This window comes from Coregonus clupeaformis, chromosome 15 (assembly GCF_020615455.1).
Source record: "Coregonus clupeaformis isolate EN_2021a chromosome 15, ASM2061545v1, whole genome shotgun sequence".
Classification (NCBI taxonomy): domain Eukaryota; kingdom Metazoa; phylum Chordata; class Actinopteri; order Salmoniformes; family Salmonidae; genus Coregonus; species Coregonus clupeaformis.
In genome coordinates this window covers 10,315,944-10,340,117 of record NC_059206.1, presented here as the reverse complement: position 1 = coordinate 10,340,117, position 24,174 = coordinate 10,315,944, and the positions used below count along the sequence as shown (strand labels likewise).

Genomic DNA, 24,174 nt, shown 5'->3' with positions numbered 1-24,174 from the left:
AAAGAGCTTTTTTTTTTTTTTGTCTTAAAGGGGCAGTGTTGTATTTTGAGAGGGTCTTGAATAAGCTAAGTAGCCAATAGGCAGAGGGTAGCTAAATGTGTCTGATTCTCTGTAATAATGGTATGGGAATAACAATGCATTTTAAGTGGTTTCTTGCATCAAACAACACAACAACATTTTCAGTCACCTCCTTGTCTGAAGAACAAGTGGATAAACAGGTTAATGTCGAGCCCTGCATGTTTCTTTCAAAAGTCTCATGGAATGTAGGCCTACATCGAACACCACACATTGGCTGCTACTGTAGGCTGAGTGATAGAACAGCTATTTCCATGTAATCTCCATAGTTTTTGATGGTAGGCCACTCTGGTAGGCCTACGTTATGATCAAATAGCCACAGTAGGTTACTTGGCCACTGTTAAAACTGTAACTTAAAGCGGGTACAGCCTCAGTGTTCACAGTAAACGTGCGCTTGAAGTTGTACAGAATTTTCACAACAGTTCCAGTTTGCGCTCGACAAGACCTGAAATTTGCTCAGTGCCAAAACAATTTTGGAGGGAACGTCGGGTGCCGGAACTCTCTTTTCCTTGTCTTTGTGAGGTGGTGTGGAGCAACCTTACCTTTCTTTTCAAGAGACATCAAATACAAAAACATGCCTTTGGATTGTGTTTATTTACAGTGTTTGTCTGAATTACAATAAAAATGTTTGAATGAATTGAATTGAGTCGCCTCATCTTGGTGATTTCACAGGCGAACATGGAGGACAGCTCATACAGACGTCGCGTCCCAAAACGGCACCCTATTCCCCCCATCTAGTGCACTACTTTTAATCTTAGACAAGTCTTTGGATCCTGGATCAAAGCGCTACTTCAGGATGGATACCAGGTCCAAAAAGTAGTGCACTATAAAAGGGTCAAAAGTAGTGCACTATAAAGGGAATATGTTGTCATTTGGGACACAGAGTTGGTTGTCAGTGTTGCGTTACAGTGGAGCTGACCCCTGACCCCTGACCCCTGACCCACCCAGCAGGTTTGGCAGACAGACAAGCAAGTACTGGGAGGGATCATCGCGGCAATATGGCCAGTCTTCTCTTCTCCTCTCCTCTTTCTCAGTGACTCTCTCCTTTCTTGCCCACAACCTAGTCAAAAAAAACACAGCCGTGTGAAAAAAATGCAAACATCCAATTGGCGACAGATTTTCCATGCGAATATTCTAAAATCACATTTTCCAACCAGTGGTGTTTCCAACAAACAGACTTGTTGCATATTTTTTTAGATTTTTTTTTTATCAGTGCGTGATGAGGTAGTGCACACAAAATGTACTTTTCGCTAAAGTTTTCATGTACCGAATAAAAAATAAAATATGTTGCGTTAAATAGCAAATGTGCCCACTCTGGTCTTGGCACGTGCGCTGTCGCCAACAGCTCGCAGATACAGTGTGGGTAGACTAGTCTACATGATGAGATTATTATGGATAAGAGCGTGAATATTTGTATTTGTCAAAACGGCAGTCAAGCATCGATCATCATGTCACCAGAATAAGACCCTCGATATTTATTGGAAAGTTTCTAATTTATTTAATCTGTAGCCTAATAAACTGAATGGTTTCCAGAGTACTAGTGTGAAGACCACACACACAAAAGTTGACTTAGATATGATGGTTATTATATCAATATTTGCACATAAAAGGGGGGGGCGGCAGGTAGCTTTAGTGGTTAAGAGCGTTGTGCCAGTAATCGAAAGGTCGCTGGTTCTAATCCCCGAGCTGACTAGGTGAAAAATCTGTCGATGTGCCCTTGAGCAAGGCACTCAACCCTAATTGCTCCTGTAAGTCGCTCTGGATAAGAGCGTCTGCTAAATAACGTAAATGTAAATAAAGGCGTTTCACCCCCAATTTCTCGCATAATTAATTTTACCGACACAAAAACATCCCACCATGTCGAATGAACAAATGATCTGTCGTCATTTATAAAATTGCACTGAAAAACGTCCTGTTTCTATCACAGCTGCCGTGATTTTATTTATTTTTTATACGGTATGACTTTACTCGCATAAAAACTGTGGATGGAAATGTGGTTAGAGTCAAATTTATATCATTGCAGACCTCAAAACAATCTCCCAATTCTCTATGCAGTTGACAAGGACATTCAGAACGTATCGTATTAACCCTATTCCTGTTCCATCTCATAGGAATCATTTCTGTTTACCTGACCTGAGGCCTGTTCTTACCCGTTTGAAGTCGTTCATGTTTGTTGCCTGTACAGGGGTCCCGATAAAAGTAAGGTACTTGATTTTAGTTGTCTCCTCATCCCCTTGGTTGTTCTTCACAAACATCTGTTAGGACACATGGAAGAACCACAGGTTCATCATTATAATAATATAATCATAATATAATAACCAGTAGAAACTAAAAGGATTTCACTTCACGCAGGTTTCGGTTGGAACCTATAATGCAAATCAAGCAGTATAGCAACACCCTATAAATCACAGCTAGAGTGTAATGTTGCAGTTGACCAGGAGAGGAAAGTATTACCACTTTCTGCCACTAGATGGCAGTATTGTCCTATATTTACACCACTAATTACACCAGAGCTACAACTCAATAGTCTAAAGTGGCTTCCTTCTACTCCATCCACACAAGAGTTAAGAACCGGGACAAGTGAAAGGAATTTTCTGAAAGGTTTACAACTATATTAAAAATTTTTATTCATCCTTTATTTAAGAAGATAACATACATCTCTTTTTCAAGTGAGCCCTGGCCAAGTAAGCGGCATACACATGGTTACACAGGAGACAACATAAAACATAACATTAAATGATAATCGAAGTAGTCATTTCGCAGATGCTCTTACGAACGAGCAAGTGCATTGAACTCAGTAGGTTTGCCGATCATTTCACAAAGTATATCACAAAGTAGCACCTTAAAAAAATTGTTTCGCGACTTACAGTGACGCTCTGAACGTTCTGGAATTTGACGTATCTCAGTGGAATCAGCCCGTCGTCCTTGAAGTCCTCCTCTGCCAGGTCCAGGGTCTGGGTGGCCTCGCTCCGTTCAGCATCGTCAAAGTCCATGGAGCGAGGCAGGTTGATGAAGATCTTCACACACTTAGGTGCCTGGGCTGTAGGAGGGTGTAAAGGAAGTCCAGTATGTGTGTGTGTATGTATGAGACAACAAGGCAACACAAGCAAGCATGGGAACTCAACACACATGATAGACTGTGATCATTCCAACATCTACTCCATGGGCAAAGGATGACATTTCAAAGGCTTTCCTTTTCTTGAATAAAACTAGCCTAGTACAGGTGTTTTACTAGGACCTGAGCAACATTTAGGTGCACCCAGGAAGAGTAAGGACTCACCGAAGTCAGAGGACTGGAGCTTCATTGAGTACAGCTTGACAGGTTGGTTAAAGGCCATCGTGATGAGGAGCTGAAGGGGGGAAAATATGGGTTTAGTGAGGAGTGTTACTACAAACCCATTACTCCACACTGACACGTAAATCTACTACGACGGTTTAGCCTGCAGGTTGGCCTGAGGTAACACCAGCCAGGAAGACGGTTTAGCCTGCAGGTTGGCCTGAGGTAACACCAGCCAGGAAGACGGTTTAGCCTGCAGGTTGGCCTGAGGTAACACCAGCCAGGAAGACGGTTTAGCCTGCAGGTTGGCCTGAGGTAACACCAGCCAGGAAGACGGTTTAGCCTGCAGGTTGGCCTGAGGTAACACCAGCCAGGAAGACGGTTTAGCCTGCAGGTTGGCCTGAGGTAACACCAGTCAGGAGAAGCATACAGTTGAAGTCGGAGGTTTACATACACCTTAGCCAAATACATTTAAAAACTCTGTTTTTCACAATTCCTGACATTTAATCCTAGTAAAAATTGTCTTAGGTCAGTTAGGATCACCACTTTATTTAAAGAATGTGAAATGTCAGAATAATAGTAGAGAGAATGATTTATTTATTTCATCACATTCCCAGTGGGTCAGAAGTTTACATACACTCAATTAGTATTTGGTAGCGTTGCCTTTAAATTGTTTAACTTGGGTCAAATGTTTCGGGTAGCCTTCCACAAGCTTCCCACAATAAGTTGGGTGAATTTTAGCCCATTCCTCCTGACAGAGCTGGTGTAACTGAGTCAGGTTTGTAGGCCTCCTTGATCGCACACGCTTTTTCAGTTCTGCCCACAAATGTTCTATAGGATTGAGGTCAGGGCTTTGTGATGGCCACTCAAATACCTTGACTTTGTTGTCCTTAAGCCATTTTGCCACAACTTTGGAAGTATGCTTGGGGTCATTGTCCATTTAGAAGACCCATTTGCGACCAAGCTTTAACTTCCTGACTGATGTCTTGAGATGTTGCTTCATATATATCCACATAATTTCCCTTCCTCATGATGCCATCTATTTGTGAAGTGCACCAGTCCCTCCTGCAGCAAAGCACCCCCACAGCATGATGCTGCCACCCCCGTGCTTCACGGTTGGGATGGTGTTCTTCGGCTTGCAAGACCCCCCTTTTTCCTCCAAACATAACGATGGTCATTATGGCCAAACAGTTCTCTCTTTGTTTCATCAGACCAGAGGACTTTTCTCCAAAAAGTACGATCTTTGTCCCCATGTGCAGTTGCAAACCGTAGTCTGGCTTTTTTATGAAGGTTTTGGAGCAGTGGCTTCTTCCTTGCTGAGCGGCCTTTCAGGTTATATCGATATAGGACTCGTTTTACTGTGGATATAGATACTTTTGTACCCGTTTCCTCCAGCATCTTCACAAGGTCCTTTGCTGTTGTTCTGGGATTGATTTGCACTTTTCGCACCAAAGTACGTTAATCTCTAGGAGACAGAACGCGTATCCTTCCTGAGCGGTATGACAGCTGCGTGGTCCCATGGTGTTTATACTTGCTTACTATTGTTTGAACAGATGAACATGGTACCTTCAGGCATTTGGAAATTGCTCCCAATGATGAACCAGACTTGTGGAGTTCTACAATTTTTTCCCATGATGTCAAGCAAAGAGGCACTGAGTTTGAAGGTAGGCCTTGAAATACATCCACAGGTACACCTCCAATTGACTCAAATTATGTAAATTAGCCTATCAGAAGCCTCTAAAGCCATGACATCATTTTCTGGACTTTTCCAAGCTGTTTAAAAGGCACAGTCAACATAGTGAATGTAAACTTCTGACCCACTGGAATTGTGATACAGTGAATTATAAGTGAAATAATCTGTCTGTAAACAATTGTTGGAAAAATTACTTGTGTCATGCACAAAGGAGATGTCCTAACCGACTTGCCAAAACTATAGTTTGTTAACAAGAAATGTGTGGAGTGGTTGAAAAAACGAGTTTGAATGACTCCAACCTAAGTGTATGTAAACTTCAGACTTAAACTGTAGATACGAAAAAGTTACCCTAAAAAGACAATACATTGTTTTAACCAGGTGAGTGAGATTTTATCCTTGTAAATATAGAAAAAGGACAACAGATGCAAGTTCCCACCTGTAAGGTCTACTAGAAGTACGCACACCGAAGTGAAGAATTTCAACACATTCAGATCGCTCTGAACTAATGAAGGAGACACTGATGTCCACCCATCCTCAGACTCACCTGCTCGTCACAGTCAGACTCCAGGTAGGTGGTGTCCTTGACCAAGCAGTTGTCAAAACCGCTCTCATCGCTCTCATTTAGGCACTCACAGCCAGCTTTGTTCACAAACGGCATCAGGTCCATCTGAACACACGGACACAGTATCACAATTATTCAGACAAGGCAAGCCCATGTTAAGTCCACATTACAGGCCCATGTTAAGTCCACATTACAAGCCCATGTTAAGTCCACATTACAAGCCCATGTTAAGTCCACATTACAAGCCCATGTTAAGTCCACATTACAAGCCCATGTTAAGTCCACATTACAAGCCCATGTTAAGTCCACATTACAAGCCCATGTTAAGTCCACATTACAAGCCCATATTAAGTCCACATTACAAGCCCATGTTAAGTCCACATTACAAGCCCATGTTAAGTCCACATTACAAGCCCATGTTAAGTCCACATTACAAGCACATGTTAAGTCCACATTACAAGCCCATATTAAGTCCACATTACAAGCCCATGTTAAGTCCACATTACAAGCCCATGTTAAGTCCACATTACAAGCCCATGTTAAGTCCACATTACAAGCCCATGTTAAGTCCACATTACAAGCCCATGTTAAGTCCACATTACAAGCCCATGAGCAGCTTCACAGAAGGCAGCACCACCTGAAATGTTGACATTGCTTTAGAGAAATAGAGCATCCTTATGTAGTGGATGGTTAGCTTTGCTTTTGCCTTTTCTGAGACCATCTACATTTTAGTCATTTAGCAGACGTTCTTATCCAGAGCCACTTACAGTTATGTGCATTCATCTTAAGATAGATGTGTGGTTGTCCAACCTAGCTAAGCCATAGTAAGTAGGGCAGGGACGATCCCAGTATTTTGTATTAAATGGCAAAAATGAAAACCCGAAGCAGACCAAACTGTTTGATCCTTAAAAACGTGCTATATGTAAAATATGGCTTGGAAAATAAATGTGACTCCAACATTAGGGCTGTTAACCTCTCCTTTCATGTAAGAAAGTCACAAGCATCATGCTTTTAGGGAAAGAGGATAATTTTGTACATACACTACCAGTTAAAAGTTTGAACACACCTACTCATTCCAGAGTTTCTTTATTTTTACTATTTCCTACATTGTAGAATAATAGTGAAGACATCAAAACTATGAAATAACACATATGGAATCATGTAGTAACCAAAGAAAGTGTTACACAAATCAAAATATATTTTATATTTGAGATTCTTCAAAGTAGCCACCCTTTGCCTTGATGACAGCTTTGCACACACTTGGCATTCTCTCAACCAGCTTCACCTGGAATGCTTTTCTAACAGTCTTGAAGGAGTTCCCACATATGCTGAGCACTTGTTGGCTGCTTTTCCTTCACTTCCCCATGCTTCAGCCCATGTACATTTTATAGCCACTATGCTACATCAGTTGGGCTACAGATGATGATGCTTACTGCTAATAGCACATCTGATAATATAGACCTTTCTGCTGACTGCAGAAATGTCCACCAGAGCTGTTGCCAGATAATTTAATGTTAATTTCTCTACCATAAGCCGCCTCCAACGTCATTTTAGAGAACATGGCAGTATGTCCAACCGGTCTCACAACCGCAGAAAATGTGTAAACACGCCAGCCCAGGACCTCCACATCCAGCTTCTTCACTTGCGGGATCGTCTGAGACCAGCCACCCGGACAGCTGATGAAACTGAGGAGTATTTCTGTCTGCAATAAAGCCCTTTTCTGGGGAAAAACTGATTTTGATTGGCTGGGTCTGGCTCCCAAGTAGGTGGGCCTATGCCCTCCCAGGCCCACCCATGGCTGCACCCCTGCCCAGTCATGTGAAATCCATAGATTAGGGCCTAATGAATTTATTGATCTCCTTATATGAACTGTAACTCAGTAAAATTGTTGAAATCGTTGCGTTTATATTTTTGTTCAGTATACTTTACCAGCAGCTACAGTAGGCTACACACAGCTGTCCGAGTCTTTACCAGCAACTACAGTAGGCTACACACAGCTGTCCGAGTCTTTACCAGCAGCTACAGTAGGCTACACACAGCTGGCTGAGTCTTTACCAGCAGCTACAGTAGGCTACACACAGCTGTCTGAGTCTTTACCAGCAGCTACAGTAGGCTACACACAGCTGTCTGAGTCTTTACCAGCAGCTACAGTAGGCTACACACAGCTGTCCGAGTCTTTACCAGCAGCTACAGTAGGCTACACACAGCTCTCTGAGTCTTTACCAGCAGCTACAGTAGGCTACACACAGCTGTCTGAGTCTTTACCAGCAGCTACAGTAGGCTACACACAGCTGTCTGAGTCTTTACCAGCAGCTACAGTAGGCTACACACAGCTGTCTGAGTCTTTACCAGCAGCTACAGTAGGCTACACACAGCTGTCTGAGTCTTTACCAGCAGCTACAGTAGGCTACACACAGCTGTCCGAGTCTTTACCAGCAGCTACAGTAGGCTACACACAGCTCTCTGAGTCTTTACCAGCAGCTACAGTAGGCTACACACAGCTGGCTGAGTCTTTACCAGCAGCTACAGTAGGCTACACACAGCTGGCTGAGTCTTTACCAGCAGCTACAGTAGGCTACACACAGCTGTCTGAGTCTTTACCAGCAGCTACAGTAGGCTACACACAGCTGTCTGAGTCTTTACCAGCAGCTACAGTAGGCTACACACAGCTGTCTGAGTCTTTACCAGCAGCTACAGTAGGCCACACACAGCTCTCTGAGTCTTTACCAGCAGCTACAGTAGGCTACACACAGATGTCTGAGTCTTTACCAGCAGCTACAGTAGGCTACACACAGCTGGCTGAGTCTTTACCAGCAGCTACAGTAGGCTACACACAGCTGGCTGAGTCTTTACCAGCAGCTACAGTAGGCTACACAAGGCTCTCTGAGTCTTCACCAGCAGCTACAGTAGGCTACACACAGCTCTCTGAGTCTTTACCAGCAGCTACACACAGCTCTCTGAGTCTTTACCAGCAGCTACAGTAGGTTACACACAGCTGGCTGAGTCTTTACCAGCAGCTACAGTAGGTTACACACAGCTGTCTGAGTCTTTACCAGCAGCTACAGTAGGCTACACACAGCTGTCTGAGTCTTTACCAGCAGCTACAGTAGGCTACACACAGCTGTCTGAGTCTTCACCAGCAGCTACAGTAGGCTACACACAGCTCTCTGAGTCTTTACCAGCAGCTACACACAGCTCTCTGAGTCTTTACCAGCAGCTACAGTAGGCTACACACAGCTGTCTGAGTCTTTACCAGCAGCTACAGTAGGCTACACACAGCTGTCTGAGTCTTTACCAGCAGCTACAGTAGGCTACACACAGCTGTCTGAGTCTTCACCAGCAGCTACAGTAGGCTACACACAGCTATCTGAGGCTTTACCAGCAGCTACAGTAGGTTACACACAGCTGTCCGAGTCTTTACCAGCAGCTACAGTAGGCTACACACAGCTCTCTGAGTCTTTACCAGCAGCTACAGTAGGCTACACACAGCTGTCTGAGTCTTTACCAGCAGCTACAGTAGGCTACACACAGCTGTCTGAGTCTTTACCAGCAGCTACAGTAGGCCACACACAGCTGTCTGAGTCTTTACCAGCAGCTACAGTAGGCTACACACAGCTGTCTGAGTCTTTACCAGCAGCTACAGTAGGCTACACACAGCTGTCTGAGTCTTTACCAGCAGCTACAGTAGGCTACACACAGCTGTCTGAGTCTGAAGAGACATGCTTCTGTATAATATTATTATTATTATTATTATTATTATTATTATATAAGGTTATGCCATCTCCAAACCAGCCACACCCACCCCCTGGAGATTTGTATTGCTACACTGATCTCAAAAACGACCTCTCCAGAATCCATAAGATACAATTCATCATATGCTCACATATCTCTTGGAATATCTGAGGGATACAATTCATCATATACTCACATATCCCTTGGGAATATCTGAGTGATACAATTCATCATATACTCACATATCCCTTGGGAATATCTATTATTCTCTCTCACATTCCCTTGGGAATATCTGAGGGATACAATTCATCATATACTCACATATCCCTTGGGAATATCGGAATCCTCGTTGCTTCCAGGGTCGTTTTCTACATGCTGCTTGATCTTCTCCTCTAGACCCGAGGCATCTGCACCCTGATACTGGTCAATGCGCACTTTGTTACGGAAAAACAAAAATGTTGGCGTTGCAGAGATGTTGTTAGCGGCAGCCGTTGCCTGAGAGAGAAAAGAGGGAGATTGACATTGAAGTCACATGCCTACCCACACATACCAGATGTATGTATCTGTATTGCTCAATGAATTACATGAGAGGATGTTGACATGTTTAAATAAATAATGTATTGTTTACAACGTCTCCTATGACAACATGAACAATGGAGTACCTGGTGTTTTGATTACGATACGGTAGGCTGTATTATTAAAACTCTTTACGCAAAAAGAACCTCACCTGACAGACGTGTACATCTACTTCAAGAAAAATCACATGTGGGTACTTGTTACTCAACATGTTGAAAGCAGGGGATATTCTGACACAGGGTCGACACCTGGGGAGAGAAGGAGTTCATTGGGAAGCTGGTATTGTCGCCTAAACTGGAAGTTTAGTTTGACGTTAGCGATCATCAAAATGGGCTGTTATGAACAAAACTGTAACTCAAAAGTTGTAAACCATACACATGGATCAACTAAAGCTAAAATAGTAGCTAGGTAAACTACTATTCTAAGGTTCTTCACCAGGGGTGTATTCATTCAGGCTTTTCTGTTGCAAAACGTTTCTTAAACGGAAGCAAACGAAACAGGCCTCCCTGGAGTGCATTCATTACGCAAAACCGGAAGCAAACAGAACAACCGGGGAGGGGCCTACATGAATTTGTCCAATTGAAACTCTTCTTTGCGTTTTCCGTTTTAAGTAAACTGTGTCTGTTACACGTTTTGGAACAGACGAAATGTTTTTAACAGAATGTGCGTAATGAATACACCCCTGACTTTGTCCAATAGAAACGATCGTTTTAGTTTGCAACTGTTTGGCGGAATGAATACACCCCAGAGCTAGCTAGCTAAAAGAGATGTATGTGTCCCCTTCACAGGGAAGTACATTGTAGATGCCTATCAAAATCACCAGATAGATAGCTAGCTAACATTGTACCACAAATTATACAGAAAACATTTGACTGTATTGCTAGCTAGTATCAGACTAATGGGTTGCCAAGTATCGCAACTCTTCCGTGGAGTTAGCTAGTTTAGCCTGTCTGATATTGCTAAGTCATAGCTGGCTAAGCTAACTAGCTAGTTAGCCAACGTTCGCGTAGCTAACAACAGCGTGGAGTTGTCGGAGTTATTTTCTCCCGCATTTAAGTAGCTTGTTTGAAAGGATTCAACAACCGATACACTGTGAAATCAGACACCAATTGACCTACTAGGTAACTATACATTTGCCAATGAAATTGGATAACCCATTTCAGTTTAGATCCCATCTAGCTAGCTAACCGGTACATAAGGCCTGGGAATATATGTTGAACCTTACCCTGCCATTGTGAACTTCACTACCGCAAGCCTTGAGCCGGCGGCTGCTAGCTCAGGTTGGAATTCTGAATCATTCCCGATTACTTTTACCCCGACCATTTTACAGAATACAGCTGTAAATATGTATTTTATTTATGTCCGATTATATACAAAACAGTGTCCAAACTCAACTCCTCTCTCGAATCACACGCTTTCCTGAGTTCCTTGACGAAAGTTGGCCATTAACCAATGAAAATCAAGCAGGGCGTGGTCAAGTGACTCCACACTCAAATAAGTACTGATCCAATGTCAGTTTTTACTTATAATAATAATAATATGCCATTTAGCAGACGCTTTTATCCAAAGCGACTTACAGTCATGTGTGCATACATTTTTACGTATGGGTGGTCCCGGGGATCGAACCCACTACCCTGGCGTTACAAGCGCCGTGCTCTACCAATGTCCGTTTTTACTTAACGTGAATCTATCGAAAGTGCGGGATCTGGCTAAAAAAACAGAACGGGTGGCTAGTTATTACATATTTTCCAATCCATCTGACCCAGAAAGAGCTAAAACACATGAGCGTCTACAGAACATTCAGATCGAATGTCCCACACGAGACTTGTCATTCAAAAAAAAATGTAACTGGCTAACGGATTTTTATTTTGTTATTTCCTCTCAGTCCACACCAGCCAGCTGGGAAACTATTCTTCCCACAGCATAGCTAGCCAGCTAACCTAGTTAGCTAAAGCTAAGCTGCTCAACACGTTTGATAACTGTCAAGATGAAGGTGTCAAAAATACTAATTTCACTTGTATTTTTAACAAATGTTTTCGTGAACCTGAGAGCAAAGGGTAAGTAGAGATAGCCAGCTAGCTAACGTTCTGCCATTAAACAACAACTGTAACGATGTCTTTGAGAGACAACAAGTGCTCATGTTGCACATTTATGTTTTCAATAAACATTGGAGACTAAATATCGGTTACAGGTTTTCAACATTCTAAGCCAATCCCGTCTGTTTTGCCCCATAATTGCACACACGTCGGTTTTGTTGCTAAACAACCAACCCGTCTATAACTACGTAAAAAAAAGTATGAACATCTTAAATTATTATGTGAATTGCAGTCATATATTCAGGTCCTGATCGGTCAACAAGCTTATTTGATGCATCAAATAGTGTTAGTTGATGTGAATCTTTTTTGGCACGCAAAGACCCAAACGCGTTCCATAGAAACCAGGGAGTAACAAAGACAAAGCTGACCTTAGATTCGTTTTCTAGCTAAATACTCATAACCAAGCTTTCCATGTCAAAGTATTCTATTCTATTCTAACAGATCCTCCGAAAACAACTGACTCCAAAGACTATGATGGTAAGTTGGCTTTTGACTCTGGCTATCAGTGGAGGCTGATGGGAGGAGCTATAGGAGGAGGGGCTCATTTTAACGGCTGGAATGGAATCAATGGAATGGAGTCAAGCATGTGGTTTCCATATGTTTGAGCTATTTGATACCATTAAATTTATTCCATTCCAACCGTTACAATGAGCCTGTCCTCCTATAGCTTCTCCCACCAGCCTCCACTGCTAGCTATGTATTTTGACCATCAAAGGCCCTTACTAATTTGGTCTGACCTTGAGACTTTTCGAGGTCATGATAGGGTTAAACAGTTTCTGGGTATATATTTCACATACATGAATGACCATTGAACAACAGGGAATCTTACAGATTACAGATCATGCCTTCGATCACCATCCTGCATTGTTCAAAAGTTGTTCAGTGTCATACCAAATATCCATCATGCTTTTGGTTTTGGTTTCACAGACCCAACGGTCCAAGAATTGAAGAAGAGGTGGCAAGGAGAAAGACAGGAGTTGTTGAAATTCTCTTGTATCCTTAAAAAGGATCCTGCAACTAATGTAAAAGGAAAGGAAGCCGGTGGTGTAAGTTATTTGTAGGGCATCTTTGTTATGACTTAGGCTATATAAAACATGGTGCTGGTAGGGGGCTTCATATATTGTCATTGAGTATGGGGCATCACCATTTTGAAATGTTCTATCACTTAGAAAACACTCCGTTTTTTCTCAATTTCAAATTATGCCTATTACACACTTCATTTGTAGATTCTTTGCTCACTCTGATTAGCGGTCTACTTAGCCGGGTTAAGTACATTTTACTGTGGTCCTCTGTAGCTCAATTGGTAGAGCATGGCGGTTGTAACGCCAGGGTAGTGGGTTCGATCCCCGGGACCACCCATACGTAAAAATGTATGCACACATGACTGTAAGTCGCTTTGGATAAAAGTGTCTGCTAAATGGCAAATTATTATTATTAGTGATACATTTATGAGAAAAAAAGAAGAAACCCGCACACTGCTCTTGCTAGTATCACTGCTCTTTATTAAGTTTTACGTATCGGCCTCAAGGCCTTCATCAGAGCTTTTGTGAGTAAAAAAATTAAATAAAAAATAGCACCCTCCCACATCCGTTCAATGTATTGAATGGGGTTGGAGTCAAGGGAAATAAGTAAGTGTTACCAAATATAACAATGTGCATTTCATAAATATTCTAATAAAGTGTGTACATGAAACGTATTAAACACGTCTGTAAAACGTGTATAATAAAGAAACGGAAAGAAATACTCTATTACAGGGGGACAGCTTCCACCCTGAGCAATTAAAAAGAGGGCTTCCAAGAAGCCCGTTTTTCAGTCTGCGCCGTGTATGCCACTCCGCAGAGGACTATCTAGAAAAAGCAGAGGAGATGCGCAATAGGTTTCTAAGAAGAGGCTACTCTCGACCATGTGTGGATGAAGCTCTTGATTTGACATTAGGGAAACGTAGGATGAACTCCTACAAAAATACCCACTAGAGCTGAAGGACACTGTAATGTTCACCACCACATATACTTTTAACTCGCGTAAAGTGGGAGATTGTTGTGTCTGAAAATATGCTACTAATTATGCTGTGATGATAAGAAGTCCGCTGACACTGTACTTTGATTATAAAGGTTTATTTATATCAAAGGGTTACAGCGTCGATTTACAGATATCTGCAGATATCTGGAGAACAGCCGGACCCGATCTGTAATATGCTATTCTCCCAGTCCTTTGTTCAAGATATGGTATTTATATCCTATGTGACATAATATGGCGTGATTTTAATAAACCAATCCGTGGCTTTCCACATATCTCCCCATATCCTCTATTCCAAGAAACCTATGTAGTAATGCTTTCCAGATGTTTCCGCAAGCAGAGCCAAGTTCCTCTAACACACTTTTTGCAAACGTCAGCAAAGTCATAAACTCTCAGACACTACATATTTCCCCCCTTCGAGACTAATTAAGTCTCGAAAACAAAAAGAATAGGATTATGGCAAATAACAATTCTTGTTCTTGAGTAACTTTAGCAATAAACCAACATTTATGGAGAGTAAACACATGTTTATATAGACACATTTTTGTATGTAGTGTAAATACATTGTTATGGAGTGTAAATAAATTGTTATGGAGTGTAAATAAATTGTTATGGAGTGTAAATAAATTGTTATGGAGTGTAAATAAATTGTTATGGAGTGTAAATAAATTGTTATGGAGTGTAAGAGCGAAAAACCTGTCTGGCAGCTTTCATTCCAAATATCCATCAGTCAATCAAGACAGGAAAATTCTCTCACGGCCCCTCTGCCCCAGGCGACCACCTAAGTACTCCAGATCAATTCATAAATCTTTATCAATGCATTTTAAGCTATGATGCAATTGAATACACATGAAAACCCCAGCAAAACAAAATACAATCAAAAATGTCCACATTCAAGCTGGTCGACCCATCGGACCCTCCTGTGGATTCTCTCTATCCCTGCCTAGACCCAATATCCCTAAGCTTCAACGAAATAAACAAAAACATCTGAGATCCCCACATGTACCCAACAACAGAAAACATAATTCTTCAAAAAATTAACACAGAAAGAATATAACACTGGAATGTAGTCCACTACACTTCATCTCCTCCACAGTGTCGACTTTCAATGCGACGTCGATGATGGAATCTGAACATTTCCACACCTTCCTTGTTCTAGATCAGTAACAGTTAACAACGGCATCTGAGTGTTGTCCCCAGGCATCACAACTCCAACCCATCTCAATATCATAGCCTTCGCAAAAGTCAATAACAGAGTACAAAAACAAAACATTACACACAGCGCTATAAGAGCTGCTACTAAAATCTGAACTATCACTGCTCCCACTGGGCCCAACTGATCTTGCAACCAAGCCTTCGCTGACCATCCAGCTCCTTCAGATCTACCAAACACATCCCTTATACTCTTCAATGCATCTATAACACTAGTGATATTATCGGCACTATCGGGGATCAAAGTATAACAATCATCCCCCGTCAAATTCATAGCCAAGCATAAGCCACCTTGTTTGGCTAAAATATAGTCAAGAGCCATGTCATGTTTCAACAGCGTCAGTCTGTGACTTCTTTGAGTATTTGACAGAAGATTATACCCTCGTATCGTTTCATTTGCAAAACCCTGCAAAGTATAGGTAATATTATCAATGTGATCTGCCAAAAAATGTTACACCATACCATGGAAAAGACCAAGTCCCCACTTCTCTCCTAGACTTATCCTCCAATGGTAGGCTTCCAAATTATGAAATTGCGCCATTTCCCTTTTCACCCTATTTCCAGACCTAGAATCAGATTTAGCAGTGTCCGGTGCCTTCCCCTTTTGAATGGTATAAACCTCATATTGAAGCTTCAGCGTCGACATGTAACAACATCCTGTCCATCCATAGGGTAAGAATATATATGCTTTATCACCACAAACCCACCAAATATCTCGAAAATTCCCAATAGTCACATTGCCAGGCAAAAGCTGATCTTTTACCATCAAAGTCCTGCTCTTCTTACTAAATGGAACATAAAAAGTTACTTTATATGTCTCATCACTAACCTTACGTTCATGCTTACCCAAAGTCATCATATAATCACCACAATCTGATGTTCCCATAAACACACCCGGTCCATCATATGTTTTATTTGAACAAAAACAGCTTTTAGCCCTCACGGGTTTCACCTCCAATGCTTCAGGAATCGCTGTTAACTGATTTTCCTTCCGATCTAACAAATTCACATAGGGTAATTCATTTAACCAAGAACAATTAAACCTAGGCCTAAACAAATGCTTTGACAACGACATCATTGTATCTGTTAATGATTGTTGCTGATACAACAACCACGATAAAGCATAAGATTGACACGCAGTTGATAGAGGTTGAGCCACCGTTTCTAAGATTGAACCCCATGTGCCTGGTGCTGGAATTCTCAACAGACATGGACCCTCAAGATTCCTCACTGATCTTACAGAATGAGTTAACTGCTGGAACCATAGATTTCTACCTGCCCATCCATCTTTAATTTGCAAAACAGAAGAATCAAATCCATATGCCTTCCATTTAGTTTCTCTCTTCCCTAACGAGCGGTATTGAACAGATATATCTTCTGGTGTTCCATCAAAATTAAAGAACTCATCCTGTACCTCCGGGATAGTATTCTGCACTATTTCAGATGAATGTACATAATTCTCTGCTACCATCTGCTCTCCTATTTCAACAGTATCCTTACCACCATCTACAGCACTCTCCATCTGTATCATAGACTTCTGAGTCACGTTTACTACATCCTTTAGTTTCATAAAAGTTGTTGTTGGTGTCTGTGTCACATTTCCGAAATGTGTTGTCGCCGTCGTAACATTAATTTCTTCCAAAGTTACTGTTAAAATAGTGGCTTTAGTTGATGTATTAACAGTCTTAATAGTTTCCAGTGGCAAAGTTACAGATGTCCTCTGTGTATTATTTACTGTTGGAGTGGCTACTGTAATATACTGCTCCTGAACTTCTTTGGTGACTGTGTAAACTTCAACAAACTTTAAATCTTCCATCATAAGCGTCACCTTACGGGTTACATAGCCTTCTAACCAGTAATTCTTAACCGGAACAAATTGTAACACTGGCTCTAAATAAGTACAAGTAGATTCTCCCTGATCTTCCCATGTAACATTACGCAAAATAAGTGAGCAATCACTCATAACCCTCTTCCACTTCATATCGTTGTATAAAATATACTTCCTTTGACTAGGTGGCACAGCTTCTGCTTCTGGTCCTGATAACAACACTTATTTTCCGTAATTATCTCTCCACGTGGGAGGAATATCACCACCCACACTCCGTCTCTCACATCTACAAGGAAGATGAGCTGTACCACCCATCCTAACCCTAATGACAGTTTTTTCTTGTAAAATTGGTGTTGGAGCGAGTTTTGAGGCGCCATTGTAATGAAATGTGATACATTTATAGCTTTAAAAACTGTCAATGTTGAAAGAGTTGAATTGCTTCTCACTGTTGTTGTATTAGGCTGAAGTGTTGATGTCATTGTTGTTGATTCATCTATTTTCCCTACAACTTGGAGCTCTTTACTTGTATTTCCATCTATCACCACTAGTGTCACTACATTAACTCTCAGTCCCAACTCTAATCCCTCACTTTCAAACTGTGGATTATAAAAAATACATTTATAACCACCTTGATCCTCCTGCTGGGAATTGTACACATAGAGACTGCAATCACCCTCAATCTTCAGTCTTCTCTTATCATTCAGCAACACATATTTTCTCAATGCAACTGCTCCTAACAGATCTAAACTCCTGCCATATCTATCTTCCCACTGAACTCTAAATTTCCCTTCACCACTGTTCTCTCTCGTGCACTGGCATGGAAGCTGAGCTGACTTTCCTAGAGTTACTTCAACCCTAGTTTTCGTAACATTTTGGTCTGACTTTTCTCCTAGCTGGTCTGGGCCTACTTTGTCTAACTGAATCACCAGCTTCTCCTGTAACAGAGTTGCCCTTGGTGATCTCCGCTGCTTCACATTCCGCCTGAAATATTCCCTGTTGTTTCTGGGACGTATTGAAAATCAATGTCCCCAAATCTCCTTTCCCTTCCATCCATTGTAGAGTCATCTCTGACACTATCAGAAGTGTACACACTATCATCAACGTTGTCCACAACATGGAGAATCTCTCCTTCTGGGTTTTGACTCTGGATATTGTCATGCATCTCTCCTTCTGCCTGTTCTTCCCTATCTTTATCCTGCTCTCTTGAGCCTTCAACATCCTGTCTCTCTGTGCGTGGCACCTCTTCTCCAGGCGCTTTAACACAATGTGACAAATGATACCACGTTGGAGACCCTTTAACCTGGACAGCTGTTCCAGTACTACGAACAACTTCAAATGGTCCTTCACGACGTTCGTTATACCACTTCCTTCTAAATACCTTCACAAACACCTTGTCCCCAGGTTGCACTGTACTCCTTTTTTGCTCATCAAGCTTCTCCTGCACCTCTTCTTTTCTTTGCCTGTCAGAAACATATGTGGACAGTTTTTTATGAAAATTGGCCATATATGTAACGTACGCTCTCATTTCATCTTCCAAAAGAGCCAAGCTTGGACCCTTTCCGCTTGTTCGCAAACAAGGCGTAGGCATCCTTCTTCCTGTGACCAGTTCATGGGGTGTCATATGTAGATCACGCAACTCACTTGAGCGACACACCATTAATGCTAAAGGAAGCGCCGCTATCCAGTTCAGACCCGTATGCTGGCAAATTTTGACAATGCGATTTTTCAAGACACCGTTCATTTTTTTACAAATCCCTTGACTTTGTGGGTGATAAACTGCTCCAAGACGTTGCTTAATTCCCAATTTTTGCAACATCAATTTCCCTGATTTATCCACAAATTCTTTCCCATTGTCTGAGGATATTCGATCGGGAAGTCCCCACCTGCTTATGACTTCTTTACACAAGAACTTAGCAACCGACTGAGCATCTTTTCGCTTGGTTGGACAGGCCTCCGGCCATCGTGAAAATCTATCTACAACCACCAACATGTATCTTTTCCCATCAACTGGTTGTATCATATCAACAAAGTCGATAACCAACTCAAGCATAGGACCTCTCGGTGTAGGAATGTGACCAGGAAGAACAGTCACACCCCTGCGAACATAATTTTTCAGACAAATTGTGCACTTGCCTATGACATAGTCAACCTGTTCAAGCAAATATGGTGCCCAAAAACCATACTCCTTTGTGATCTTTCTCCTAACCTCCCCGCTTGCAACATGAGCTAACCCATGTGCTTCCTGAATCATCAGACCTAATAGGTCCGGAGGCGCTACTATCAACCCCTCATGGTTTCTCCAAAGACCAGTAGCATCTTTGACGGCACCTCGGTCTAGCCATAACTATTTGTCGATCGTAGAAGCAGCTTCCTGCATCAAAATCACATCCTTAAGCGTAATTTTGTCTTCCAAGTCCACTCCATGAGTGACCAGAAAAACTTTGCCCAATTTGTCCGCTCCTGTGACGGCTTTTGCAGCTTCATCAGCAGCTTTGTTCCCTTGTGTGACTTTTGACACATCTGTTTTATGAGCTGCACACTTAGCTATCGCTATCTCTTTAGGCTTCATCATAGCATGCAACAGTTTCATTATTTGCGCATGATGTTGTATCGGGGAACCATCCGTTTTCTTAAACCCTCGACCTTTCCACACTGCTCCAAACAAATGACATACACTATGTGCATATGCTGAATCAGTGTATATCGTCACTCGCTTTCCTTCTGCTAACAAACATGCTTCTGTTAGCCCCACAAGTTCAGCAAGTTGTGCAGACGCAGGCTGTGGTATTACTTCAGCCTTTTCAACAACAAATCCAGTTCCTTGGGCTTTAACTACTGCATAGCCAGCACACAATTTATCTCCCACACGATAACAAGACCCATCAGTCCAATACTCCAGGTCTGCCTCACGTAATGGAAAGGCTTGCAAATCTGATCTAAGTCTCGAGTATTTCTCTGCTTCTTGGACACAATCATGTGGCTCACCATCCTCTGAAGTTGGCAAATTCTCGGCTGGATTCACTGTATCACACCTCACTAGGGTGACATCTTCCTGCTCTAAGAGCCTATGATAGTCTCTGAGCCTAGGCATAGTCAATGTATATTTTCCAAAGTTCAGAAGATTTCTGAGACTATGATGGGTAAGAATTGTTACTGGGTAACCCATCGTAACAGATGATGCTTTGTCATACATTGAATATACTCCCACCATTGCTCTGTAGCACAGTGGTAGCCCTAGTTCTACTTCTGAATAGGCAGTATAGTAGTAGGAAATAGGCTGAGGATTCATCCTTGTGCCTGTCGGCTGACAAAGAACTGCACATGCATATTTACCTCCAGTAGAAGTAGACACAAAATTCTTAGAGTAGTCCGGTAGTGTGAGTGCAGGTGCCTCCTGCAACCTCTGTTTGATCGTTTCAAATGCCACAAGGCCTTCCTGTGTCCAGGAAAGATTGCTATGGAGTTGACCATTTCCAGTATCCTTAACCATAGCTCTCAAAGGTCCTGTCAAACTAGCATAGCTCTCAACCCAAGCTGAAGAATAACCAGCAATACCAAGAAATGTCATCATCTCTCTGACAGTTCTAGGCTTCGGAGCCTTACGAATAGCTTCCAATTGACTATCCGAAATGCTTCTGTGTCCGTGCGTTATTTTCTGACCCAAATAAACAACCTTCTCCTGGCAATATTGCTACTTTTTCTGTGAAACCTTATGTCCCTTTTCTGCCAATACCTGTAGCAATTTAATTGAGTCTCTATGACATGTTTCCTTATCCTGTGAGCAGATAATTATATCATCTACGTACTGAATGACAGTGCTTTGCAATATCTGATCTATCCCTACCTAATCTTCCTTCAGTACTTTATTGAAAATGTGAGGGCTGTGCCTGTAGCCCTGTGGCAAACGATTGTACTCATATAACTGTCCCTTATATGTGAACCCAAATAAACCCTGACTTTCTACACTAAGTGGAACACTAAAAAATGCACCACATAAGTCTAACACCGTAAAATGTGTCGCATCAGGAGGAATTTGGGCTAACAAGGTATGCGGGTCTGGCACTTCCGCTGGAAAGTCAGTCACTACCTCATTCACCGCTCTCAAATCATGAACCACACGATAAGTTCCATCTGGTTTTTTCACAGGCAACAAAGGTGTGTTACTCTGAGGATTTTTTGTTGTCCTTAAAACACCTGCTTTCGAAAGTCCTTCAATTTGTGGTTCGATCCCTTGGATTGCTTCATCTTTCAATGGATACTGATTCTTCCAAGGAGGTCTGGCTCCTGGTCGAAGTTCAACTTTCACCGGTTGGGCTGATTTCACAAGTCCAATATCGGTACTGTGTTGAGACCACAAACATTCTGGAACTTGTTGCAACATCTCCTCTTTCAAAGGGTCTGAATCCATCTTCACACTGCAAATAGATTTATGTGTCATCCGTACAGCTTGTGGCTCTCCTTGTCCTTGAGCCGAAATCATGATTTTGAGAAATCGGTGATCTTCACTCCTCCAAATCGCAAATTCTCTTTAATCGGTACGAAAACAGCTTTCTCTGCTTCTGTCATCATTTCTCCTATTTGCTTCTGCTCATAGCCTTCCGAAACTAACAATGTGGCACACTCTTCTCAATCTCAAATTCTTTATCCAGATAATCGTCTGTGTTTATCTTCATAGCTGCTCCTTGTGGTCCTAAAATTATGCAACATGAGCTGAGTTGAACTTTCTTTGGTTGATGACTCAACCATTCCTCTGAGTCCAATTGAGCAGCATTCTTGAAATACTTGAGCGTACAATGAAATGGATATTCCGGAAGCCTCGCATCTGGCATGTTTGTTACAATGAATTTCTCCCATATCTTAGCCTGCCTCAAAAAATCTTCACTGAGGTTTCCAATCCAGAATACTGAAGAAGAATCCATCTCTGTCGTCATCAACAATTGATAAACCTTTTCCTTTGGCACTTCTACCAGACAGCCGTCTGGTGTACATTTCATTGTACAGTTCAATTTACACAATGCATCTCTTCCCAACAATGCAATAGGTGTATGTTCTGATACCAGTATGGGTATTATAATTTTCCGATTTTCATAGCAGAGCTCAATTGGTTCCGTAAGAGGAATCAGCTGTTTCACTCCCTCAAATCCGATTGTCCTAATTAGTTGATTGGACATAGGGAGATGTGTAGCATCTTCAGGCCGAACACAGGTAAAAGCAGCTCCGCTATCCGCCATCACTTCCAATAGTCGTTTGTTTACTTTCACCTCAATTGTTGGATCTTTTTCTGGTCCTGATGCTACCAGCTGACACCCCCCTTTCAGATCTTCTGGGCACCTCTAGAATCCTTGCTCCTGGCCCCTATAAGGGTTCACCGGTCCTCCAGATGATCTTGACTGGCCCCTGTATCTTCCTCTGAAATTCCCTCTGGTGTTTCCTCCTGGCCCATTACACTCACGGGCAAAGTGACCAACCTGTCCACAATTATAACACACTTCTGAAGATTGCTGGAAGTATGGCTTGAATCTTCCTCCTCTTCCTCTTCCTTCTCATCCTCTTCCTCTCCAATTCTGTGTCTGCCCAGAAACTGGCTGTGGATATGAAACAACTGGTACCGCTATTGGTGGCTGGTACAATGGCGGTTGGAACTGGTTCGGTTGAAGCTGTGACAGTGATTGTTGATTTGGTGCACACTGATTCTGCATAACCAAAGCTTGTTTCTTTTCCGTCTTATTCTGCACCAGTTGTATTTGATTGAGTTTTCTGAGAGTTTCTTGGTCCTGTTCTTTCTGGTTGTGTTCCTTTTTCCTGTACATATCCACTTGATGGGCTATATGATCTGTATAGACACCTTTTGTCATGCTTCCAAGTCCAACCACCTCTGCCAGTTTGCTCCTTACTGGTGAGGGCAGTCCCATCTGTAGTTTAGCTCTCAAAATTGACTGCTCAATTTGACTCACATCTGGATCATTTCCGGTAATATTTCTCCACACTTGATGAACTCTTGACACATAGGCTCTCGGATTTTCTTGTTGTCCTAGTGGGTCAATCAGAATGTTGTCAGGATGCACATTTGTTGGAAACGTATCTTTTAGTGCTCTCCACAGCCGATTTCTACTTGCAGCCAACAATTCAGGGTCATTCACTGCAGTCCCCACATATCTATGAAGTCCAGCTCTCTGAAAAATGTCTTCCATACCTGGAATCCCAAGGAGATTAGCCAAAAGTCTCTTAATGTCTCCTATGGCAGACTGTGTTCCCAATGTAATTTCTTCCAACTTTGAAATCCAAGGATATGCTCCATCTTGAAGAGTAGGCTGCTTCTCAAGTATATCTGACATATCGGTATTCTGCAAAGGCTTATATTCTAGGTTTTGTCCTCGAATGATCACTGGCATCATCTTCTTACTTGTGCTCCCTTGTCTTGGCCTCAATGTATACTTCTTCTCCAATTCTTGGGATCCTTTTTTCAGCAGTTCTTTCTTCTTTATCTTCAGCTTCTTGAGATGTTCTTCCAATTCTCTTGCTTCTTCTAAATTATTGGCCTTATCCAGGCATGATATGCATCGATCTATATCTTTTTCTATTTCTTCTGTGCTAGTCATTGTAGGATAAAATCCTCTTGAATATGAAGCACCTTTAATCTTCAAATCTTCATCGCTGTCTCCATCTTCATTTTCATCATAACTCGAATCTCTTGTATTCTTCTTCTTCCAACTTCCATCACCCCTTCTTTCTGCTCTGGCCAACCTCTGTCTGATCACAGGGTCATATCCACCCATGATCTCTTCTGAATCACTCTGATCATCATCATCATCATCATCATCTTCAAGTTCCATCCTCCTGAACCTCACTCTACCCTTAGTTTCCAGACATCTCGTTCTCTTCTGACTTTTGGAGTTTGGATTCATCTTTATGGTCATTTCTGCTTGTCCTCTCTCTATTATTCGTTCATCTTCATCTCTGATGCAATAATCACCCTCCTGAATGATCACTGGAAGCTGAGGATAGACGTCCTTAAACTCTACTTCTTCCTCATAAGGTGGGGGTGTTTTTGCTGAATCCATATGTGAGAAAGGTGTATTGACTTCTGCCATTAGTTTTTCTGTTACC

General features: G+C 42.0%; 1 protein-coding gene across 2 annotated transcripts; it reads right to left on the bottom strand.

Moving 5' to 3' along the window:
* Positions 1–650: 650 nt before the first annotated feature.
* On the bottom strand, positions 651–12,472 carry LOC121581923 (thioredoxin-like protein 1). 2 transcript variants are annotated; one of them, XM_041897329.2, is made up of 8 exons: positions 12,380–12,472; positions 10,067–10,163; positions 9,661–9,834; positions 5,590–5,712; positions 3,356–3,425; positions 2,943–3,115; positions 2,226–2,330; positions 651–1,135 (listed from the first exon to the last, which is right to left on the bottom strand). In XM_041897329.2, exons 2-8 carry the CDS (start codon positions 10,124–10,126, stop codon positions 1,106–1,108), a joined length of 735 nt encoding a protein of 244 aa, XP_041753263.1. In that variant the 5' UTR covers positions 10,127–10,163; positions 12,380–12,472; the 3' UTR covers positions 651–1,105. The 2 variants fall into 2 exon arrangements, with proteins under 2 accessions (XP_041753263.1, XP_041753262.1); XM_041897328.2 differs by lacking the exon at positions 12,380–12,472 and adding an exon at positions 11,141–11,393.
* Positions 12,473–24,174: the final 11,702 nt, after the last annotated feature.